At 45.4% G+C, this 9,515-nt stretch overlaps 1 protein-coding gene across 3 annotated transcripts in view; it reads left to right on the plus strand.

Moving 5' to 3' along the window:
• MRPS27 (mitochondrial ribosomal protein S27) overlaps positions 1–7,366 on the plus strand; it is a 103,959-nt gene extending 96,593 nt beyond the window's left edge. For all 3 annotated transcript variants that reach the window (XM_019982919.2, XM_019982918.2, XM_070774561.1), the window contains 3 exons: positions 1,707–1,849; positions 3,828–3,998; positions 6,205–7,366. In XM_019982919.2, coding sequence (XP_019838478.2) covers positions 1,707–1,849; positions 3,828–3,998; positions 6,205–6,444 — 554 coding nt within the window. In that variant the 3' untranslated portion in view covers positions 6,445–7,366. The remainder of the gene's footprint in view (positions 1–1,706; positions 1,850–3,827; positions 3,999–6,204) is intronic.
• The last annotated feature ends 2,149 nt before the right edge of the window (positions 7,367–9,515 follow it).

Here is a 9,515-nt window from a genome sequence, read left to right on the forward strand (position 1 = left end):
CTCCGTACTCTCACCAACACTTGTGTTTTGTTTCTTTGATAATAGCCATCCTGTCGAGTGTGAGATGATATTGTACTTTTGATTTTGGTTCTGATGGTTGATGACATTGCTCCTCTTGTCACATGTCCATTGGCTATTCTGTGTCTTCTTTGGAAAAATGTCTATTCAAGTTCTTAGTCTGTTTTTAAATCAGTTTATTAGTTTTTTGTTGAGGCATAGGTGTTCCTTATATGATTTGGAGATTAAAATATATTTTATAAGATTATCAAATAAAATATATTGTGAAAACTAAAAGAAAAATCATTTTCTCTTACCATCTACTTTTGATATTAATTACAAGTTTTTGCATTTACCTTCAGAGGAGCACTCAGGAATGTATCACTGCATGAATTGTCCAGGAAGTTGTCAGGGCCAAGAAATGTACTTTGTCGTTCCTGATTCTGAGCCGAGGCCTGAGTGCTTTGAATCTGGCAGCATCAGATTCAGATCCCCCTGCTCTCAGCGTGTCATGTGCGGTGTAGCCTCGTTTACCTCTAACATAAGCAGCTTCCCAGAACGTGACTGCAGCCAGCCCCAAGTATCTTAAAGGTCTAAAATTAGCTGTCACCTGATGAGCTTTGTCTGTTTATGTTCCACTACAGCTTTCTCAAATCCTCCTTCCCGGGAAAGATAAGTGAAGGTAGATTTAAGACCCAGCAGCTCAAGGTGACTTTGGTCGTTAGTTCAGAGAACATCTCTATTCCCCCAGGAATCCCAAGACAGCCTCCCCCCTCACTGGGGGACCCTGCTGTCAGCCAGCCACATCTTCAGCTCTAGTTACGATTGTTCGAGGTTCCAAGAGAAACACTCATGTCCTGAGACCCACAAGGATGACAAGGACTGTATAATTAAAATGCTGATGCAGCTCAACTAAAAGAAAGAGTAAAGTGAGATTTTCTTCTTCTTTTTTTTCATAAGGACAGTCAGTGGACTGTTTTGGAGCATTTTTAAAAATGTCAAACATTTCCTGGCAAGGAAAGTTGTCAGATGTTGGCACAATTTTTCAGTGTAAGAAAGTTGTAAAATTTCTTTTTTGGAGCAACATTTTGTCTTGAAACAAAAGTCGTATTTCAGTTGTTTGCTTTGTTTTATAAGAGTAGCTCCATTTAGAGGCGGGCTTCCCAGGTGGCGCTAGCATTCAGGAACCCACCTGCCAATACTGGAGACGTAAGAGACATGGATTCATTCCCTGGGTTGGGCAGATCCCCTGGAGAAGGGCATGGCAGCCCACTCCAGTATTCTTGCCTGGAGAATCCCATGAACAGAGGAGTCTGGTGGGCTACAGTCCATGGGGTCGCTCAGAGTTGGGCACAACTGAGGCGACCTACCATGCATGCACGCACACTACTTAGAGGCAGATATGGCGACCTCTGTAAATTTCCCTCAGCCCTCGTGATAGTCACCAGCAGTCCACATGAAAAAGTAAAAAAAAAAAATAATAAGTCCATACATTATTGAAAAGTATGTACATTGACTTTTACCACGTTTTTCATCATCTATCTGAAATGTCCTTATTCACTGAATGGGATGAGTCTTGGTAGAGATTTGAAATGATCCTCCATTTCTCAAGCTGCCAGCTGAGTATTCACTTGTGTCTTCAAGTCCTCAGTCTCAGACGTAGTGGGAAGCCACGGCTAAGCCTTCTTCATTGTTCTTTTTGGGCACAGGGAAGGTGGAGTTGCAGCAGGGGCTGCGGGCTGTGTACCATAACATGCCCCTTCTGTGGCGGCCAGGCTACCTCGACAGAGCCCTTCAAGTGATGGAGAAGGTGGCCTCCTCCCCAGAGGATGGGAAGCTGTGTAGGGAAGCGGTGAGTTACCCAGCCCTGATTCTGGGGGATTTAGCATCTCCTGTCCCTTATAAGTCAAGATGTGGATTTGTTTTCCTTGTCTCCCCCAGCCCCACCTTCTTTATCTCTATAGATTCATGTATTTACTCAGTTGAAAAGGAATGAAAAAACCACATTCTCAGTGTTACTGACAAGCACTAGAAAATAAGATTCACGTTGATTGTATAGTTCACTGTCTGGGAGGAAAACTATTCTCCCAAGAAATTCAAACTGAGTTCAATAAAATACTGTTTATTGCCCTCCACCACTACCACCACCAAAGTAAAATCTCAGTAGAAGCTCAAAAGACATGAAGATTTTATTTTTTACTTTTGGCATTTCTGTATCTTCGTGTAGTCCTGTGAGACTGACTACCTGTCAGAGTTTTCCTAAACTCTCAAGAAATGAGTTTAGGCAGTAGACGTGGCGCCATCTTTCTTTCTTCCCAGTAAATCATTCTGTGGTGAATGCATGATGCAGAGGAGGTCTGGACCAGCTGTCCCTTTCAGAGTTCTAAGGCTTTCGGTTTGTCCAGACTAGGACCCTGTCCTCCCATCAGCCTCAAAGCTCATCCCCCTTGGTCACCTCGGGCTCTTCATTCTGCAGAGTTCCTAGACTTAGCTCAAGCCATGGGAAAACATGTGGCAAGCTTACGCCTGGTAAGGAGTCATAGTGCTTGCTTCTGTTTAAGCAGCTTTTGTAGCCAGAGTCAGGCCTCAAAGGACATCAGTTATTTCGTTAACAGAGTGTGAAAGCTGACTTTGAGCTGTTTGTTTAGCCTTGACCCTATCACTCAATCTCATCCCATGGCTTCCATTTTGGTCTCAGGATACAGAAGTCTCGTCCCTCTACTGGCTCCTTATTACTAATGTCTAGTGAGTCATTATGTTCTCTGTGAGACATTTATACCAAAGCAAACACATTTCTGAATATATATTCATGTTTTAACCCTGCTATAGTCAGTACTAGTGATTGAAACACAAAATTAGACATAAATGCTCTGCCAGGGAAATACTTACTGCATTTTGAGCCAGACTTGCATTCTTTGTGTTCTGACTTCATAGAAATGTGATTCAGATGTCAGCATTGAATGTGATATGTGTCAGGTTTGGGTATAATGTATTAGTGGCATTACAAAGCCTTGGAGTCTTTTCTGGCTTTTTGTTCTGAGTTGATGTGGACAGAATTCATCAGTATCATATAGGTGTTAATGCTGGCCTTGAGGCTGTTTCTGTCCCATCTCTGATGATCAGGCCCTCCTCAAAGGAGGTTGCCCCAAAATGAAGGAGGTAGGGGAGAGGGGTCAAAACAAAAAAGAAACCTTCTGTTTCATAATTTACTTACTTTCTAAGTCACAGAAATCCCCTCTTACAATAAATTTCGTATATGCTGTCTGGTCTTTATCAACATATATATATATATATATATATATATATATATATATAGATTGGCTGATCCCTAATCTCTGAATGTCCTGTGAGTTGAATTTTTCTCTGAAGGAGGCCCCCGCCTAGATTCAGAGGCTTTATCGTACTTTCAGAATGGCCGGTTGTTGGTTGTGGTCTGTAGTGGTTTTTCTTTCCCGTTCTTCCAATTCCAAACCAATTAAGGAAGAAAGACATGGAAGGGGTGGTTACTTCATTGCCCATCGGGCATAATTCCTGGATTCCTACCTGGCTGATTAAAAGTGAAATCAAAAGCCACTCTGCTGATTCACTTACACAGATAATTCTGAGTTTGCTTATTGTTCCATTGTTTTGTACTAAGGGTTCCATGCCATGTGACAAGGTGTTTCTACTGTAAAATTACATAACCATTTCTGGTTTCTGTAATTTAATAAGAGAACTCTTCTCGCGATTTTTTAGGTCCCAGGCTTCCCTCCCTTTCCCTTCTCCAGCCTCCCTCCCCAGTGCTCTCAGGGCCACAGGGTATTTAGTCTCTGCCCCTTTCTGCTCCACAGCTGGGTGTGCTGGACAGGGCACTGAAGGCTCTGACTGCTCCGGCCCAGGAGTCTCCAGAGGAGCAGCCCCAAGAAGGTGAGGAGAGCCCGGTGTCAGAGGAACTGATGGAGCAGCTGGACGTGGAGGAAACCGAGCAGTCCAAGCTTCCCCGATACGTGGAACGGTATGAGGTGAGTCAGGGCAGAGTCGAGGCCCCTCAGCTGTGTGTGAAATGTGCTTCTCTGCCGTGGTGACAGACGAGCAGTCCTGTCATGCATCAGCGTTGCACAGAAGGGCATTGAAAACTGTCATCAAAAATCATACTTTTGTCTCTTTACACAGGAAGTGGTCTGAAACAAATGGAATTTTTATACCCCTTTTTGTACTTGAGCGAATCGGTCACAGTTTTGTTCCCTAAGGCCACATGTCATTACCTACCACTCATCTCTGACGGGCGGGTAATAGCCTTCCTTCCCACAGCAAGCACCTGACTGCAGCCCTGGGTGAAGAGGAGCTGGAGATTGAACCCTCTCGATCTCCAGAAACCCAAGTAGAAACCGCAAAGCCTCATTTGAGTATGATGGAGATGAAATGCAGGTATCCTCTCTTGCTCGGCTTTGTGGCATGTGCTAAGGCCCCTGGAAATGCCCTCTGGGCTCCATGGACAGCATCAGCAGGTTCCCACTGCCGTTTTTCAGGAGCTCTGGCACTTAGGCTGCCGTTAGTGGCCTTCAACTGTGTGTCTCAAAATGCTCTGTGGTTAGAGTCAGGGAGGAAGAGCCATGTTCAGAGTTTAAACCCCTGGCCTCTTCCTTGCTGTGTTTCTCATCTGTCTAGAGCAAAGCAAAAAAACTGTGCTGCCTGAAGGAGAATTCATCATGTGAAGCAGAAAACCTCCCTCCCTCCCCGCTGACCCAAGGTGGTGTCCTTTTGGTCCAGAGGGATATACACTTTGCCAGGCTGCCACATTTAAATCTTTGCAGGAATGGAGCCAGCTTTGGGAAATCTATTTCCGCATGTTCTAAGAAGGATTCTGGTACTTTTGGCTGTTTTTCCCAGTCTTCTCTAAGGTCATTGCTCAACTCCCCTCCAAACTGAAAAAGGAAGGTTAATCAATGTTTTCAGGGTACACAGAGAATTAGCGGCTATGTTAAGAATTTACATACTTGTTGTTTCCTCTTAACTTTGCAGGTTTAGAAAAGCTAAAAAGCAAAAAACTCTGCATAGCCCCATAGGTTATCATTCACCATATTCATATTGCCCACTCCTAAAACTTACAGCCTTTTCCTTGTTTCTTATATCTTTAATTTCAGAAAATAGAGATCTGTGTCTGCATTAAATTCTTAGCCCTTGCTCTTTCACAATCCTTTTTTTTTTTAATTCACAAAAAGAAAAGAGGCCAGTATTTCTTGACTGCTTGCTGTGTGTTAGACACTTTCTTTTCTTCCTGGTGCCTGATTTTTATTAGTCCCAGGTAATCTAGGGTTTATTTTTATATGACTGAACCATCACATGAGGCCTTTGGCTGCTGCTTGAAGCCCATGGACCCTTCCTACCTTTCAGCCCCTGCTGTTAGAGCAGGCCTCATCACATATGCCAGTAAATTGCATTTATTTTGTGGAACATGGGATATGTGGTATATGCTAAATCTGGGGCCATAAGTGGGTCTCTGATCTACATCTTGAGGCACTTAAGTAGATTAGTGGTTTTAGTACTTTACCCCTCCAGAAATATTACAATAGCGACCAAATCGAGCTGCCATTTCAGATGGAGCCATAAGCAGTCAGAATGTCAAGGCTGACCTTTCATGAAGCACAGCACGGGGAGGCTTATAATAGTGAAAGCACTCACGGGAGCTGTTTAGTATGCCATTAGTAAGAAAGCCTTGACATGACTTCCGTCTTTTGAAAGGAAAACTGTTTAGGCAAACATTTATCCCAGTTCTTCTAAAGGAAAAGCTATGGATGGGTTCACTCCATTTTATCAGCTGCTTCTACCATTTTGTTTGCATCTTAGGGTCCTTTTTCATGGGGTTTGCTACTTGGTGAGAAAGGAAATGGAGGTTCTTATACTTTTGCAGTCTTTGTGGTTTGAAACAAATTATACAGAGAATCACAGCATATGGAGTTCCATTTACTGTGTGTGAGTGAAGGGGAAGAAATCACATGTGGGGCATCTTAGCAGAATTGCTGCGCTGAAAGCAAAGAGCAGAAGCTATCGGTGCCTGGATGAGAGGCAGCGTGACAGGCTTCCAGTAAAGTACCTTGTCCTGTGAGCAGAATATGTGCAGATTTTGCAATGACTTAATCTCTTCTCTCTTCCTCTCTCTATTTTTCTTCTTCCTGCCCCTTCCACATCTCCTTGTTTTTGTTTTGTTTTTGCCCTTTGTTCCAACAGGCCTTACATTCTAAGCTGCAGGCTCTGGGCAAAGTTGAGTCCGAAAGCCTTCTGACCCTGACCACCCAGCTTGTGAAGGAACAGCTCCCCACCTGTGAAGCAGAGGATATCGCCACCTATGAACAGAAGCTGCAGGAGTGGCATCTGGAGCTGGTAAATCTGATTGAGAGAGAAAAGGAGATGAGAGAGAAGGCCAGGCTCAAGCACGAGGCTCGAAGGGCAGCAAAGGCAGCTGCCTAACCAGACCCCACAGGACCTCCCCAGACCGCCTCAGGATTCGCGGTGACAGCAGCCTCAGTGTCCTCTGTCCACTTTCTCCTGTTCTTAAAGCACACCCCCCTGGTACCGAAGCCACGTTGTTCACACATCAAGCCACATAATCACCCACCCAGACGCCAGGAAGGCTGTGGAACCGCCAAAGTGGCAAGTGGTCAGACCGAAGCCACAGCTAGGTACCCTATCTAAGGGCTCTTGAGGCTTGTCGTGGAGTTCCTGGGAGACAGGTCAATTTTGAGCCTTGAAAGTCCCTGGTACTTAGCAATGGTAGTGGGAGAAGACGTGACTGAAGAACCCAGTCTCAAGCACAAGCTTTTGAAGGTTTCTCTGTCCCCCACTGACTCCGCCTGCGTGCGCTGAGATCTCCCTCCCTGGTCTCCTTAAGTGCAGGCTCTCCTCCTGAGCTTGCCCTTCCCAGACCTGAACTGGGAGAAGTTCAGTACAGGAGCAGGCACAAGACCTTCTGGCTTTCGAATTTCAGAGACCCCAGTGGCATGTAAAAACTCTGGAGGATAGAGCTAGGCCTGGCTCCGCAGCCTCCCTAGCTCGGCTCCCCTCCATGCTGGGGTGACATACAGCTTGTTGTCTCAGCTTCCCATCCAGTAGGTAGAGTGAGTCTTCTGTACACACATGCACAGCTTATGAATACACATTTCAGTTAGAGGCTGGAGAAAGTGAGAGGTGGGATGGGGCTTGCAGTGTGTTGGAAATGCGAATGATGATAAAACTGTCAGGAGGTGGAAAGTTCCTCCCTGGGGTTTCCCTATGGAAGGTGTCAGTGCAGCCGTGGCTTGCTATGTAATTTTGCCCTCGTGTGTACTGTATACTTTTATACAGGATTGTGCTCTTTTATCAAGAACCTGTGGAAATAAATGTTCTAGGATCATGTGGTGTATTCTTTGTCTTCACAGTAAGGGAAGGGAGAGGTAGGGGATTTTGAGCTACTATGATTTTGAGCAACATATTTTCAATCTTCCTCTATCAGACTTGGCATTTATGGTAATAAAAACCACCACCACCACAACAAACATCCGTCAAGGAGGCCCTGAGCACCAACTCCAGCAGGCCTGTGAGGGAAGCCCATTTTTGAATGAGAAAACTACTCACTTACAAACTAACTAATATGGGGTCAAGCTCGCTCGTGTTCCCTCCATACATACCTGCAGTCAGCATCCGACACAGGGCCTGAGACTTGCTCAGGTAGAGGATCATGACCTAAAGTCAGTGCTGACATTCCAGTTTACCGAGGGACTTTTTCAGCCACTCCGTTACTTCATCAAGAGGCATGAAGCATCTGGTTGATAACTTCAGCTCGTAGGTTTGCCTCCATTTTCCTTCTTATCTATCCCTGTCCCTGTTGCACTTTACTTCCAATCTACAAGAAACCATGTCCCCGTAGTCAGAGCCAGCCCGCCAGCCTCCTGTCACTGATCCAAGATCTTAGAGCTGGAAGTCCCATCTCCCTTTGATCACGTGACTCCTGCTGAACCAGCTCTTCCTTGTACTTACTTCCTACCTGCAAACCCTTTACGCTGTCACTGATCACCACCTGGATCTCCAAAATTCACACCTTGCTTGCCCTCCCTCCAGTCTGGGTCCCCTGGGTTGGCCATCCCACTGATGCATCTCTATAATTTCTTCTCTTTCCCTTTATCCAGGCCCATTTGCCATGCACAGATCTCTGTCCTTGGAGCCACATGTTACGGGGTTGAATTGTGCCCCCCCCCCCCACCACCACCACTATTGAAAAATATGTTGAAACCCTGACCCGAGTGCCTTAGAAACTAACCTTAATTAGAAATAGGGTCTTTACAAAGATATTCAAGTTAAAATTATAAAAAGAATTTTGGACAAAAGATAGAAGGAAGGCCGGGTAAAGACTCCCAGGGAGAGGATGGCGACATGAAAGGAGTGGTGCACCCACAAGCCGAGGATGACAGGCCAACGCCAGAAGCCGGAAGCGGCGAGGAAGGCTCGTGTTCCGGAGCTGTCAGAGCGGGGCCCTAGCGTCACGTTGCTGTTGGACTTCAAGCCCCCAGTACTGTTCTGTTAAGTCACTCAGTCTTTAGTCTTTTGTTACAACAGCCACAGGAGACTGACACACACTGTTTGTTTTCTGTCTGCTTCTGACCTACTGAGTTTGGTATACAAAGTTGTGAAATCAACCTGACTGGTTTCTCTACAGGTTTACAGATGTCCTCTCAGCTCAGTAGTCTTTTCATTTCTCTTACTAACTCTCATTTTTACCTCAATAGCTTTTCAACTGGGTCTGCTTAAACCCCAGACCCTTGCCCCACCAGAACTGTGAGCAGATGTTCTTGCCTCCTACTTTATCAAGAAGACATAGGTCACACAGTACAACCTCACAGCTCCCTTATTTCCGCAAGTCTACAGTCTTATCCAGGATTTCCTTCCCTTCCAAAAACTAAAAAGCCATTATCCTGCCATCAGTCAAAGCTACCACCCTGTCATTCTCCTTCCTTTTGTCTTCAGACTTCTTAAAAGGGTATCTCCACTTCCTGGTTCATTGCAGGCTCATCAGACCCTGAGGATTTGGCTTTCATTCTGCTGCATCTTAGCTGCAGTGATCCTCTGCCGTCTGCTCTGTTTAGCACCCCTGACCTTCCCCATAGAGGCTTGGTGACTATAGCGGGCAGTCTGTCTCTGTTCTGACATGGCTTTCCCACACAAGTGTTTGTGGCACATGCTGTGTGCTGGGCATCATAAGTGAGAGCCATGGAGTCTTCACAGATGAGTCAGCATTGGACTCTACCCTCAGATAACTTATATTCTAACAGAGGAGGCCAGCACAGAGGCCCTATCATGCTTGATGGATGATGGTGGTTAGTTTACTGAGCAAAAGTGCCTTTTGATGTATCTTGGATCTTCTGCTTGACATAATAAGGGAGAGGTTGAAAAAGCCCTGCCCTTGATAGACTAGTAAGTATCATTAGAAACACAGAGTGCTGTGGGTGTTCACAGGAAGAGCACTTCAAGCCCAGAGTTGGGAAAGCTCTAATGAAGGGAAATCACCA

This window comes from Bos indicus, chromosome 20 (assembly GCF_029378745.1).
Source record: "Bos indicus isolate NIAB-ARS_2022 breed Sahiwal x Tharparkar chromosome 20, NIAB-ARS_B.indTharparkar_mat_pri_1.0, whole genome shotgun sequence".
Taxonomy (NCBI): Eukaryota; Metazoa; Chordata; class Mammalia; order Artiodactyla; family Bovidae; genus Bos; species Bos indicus.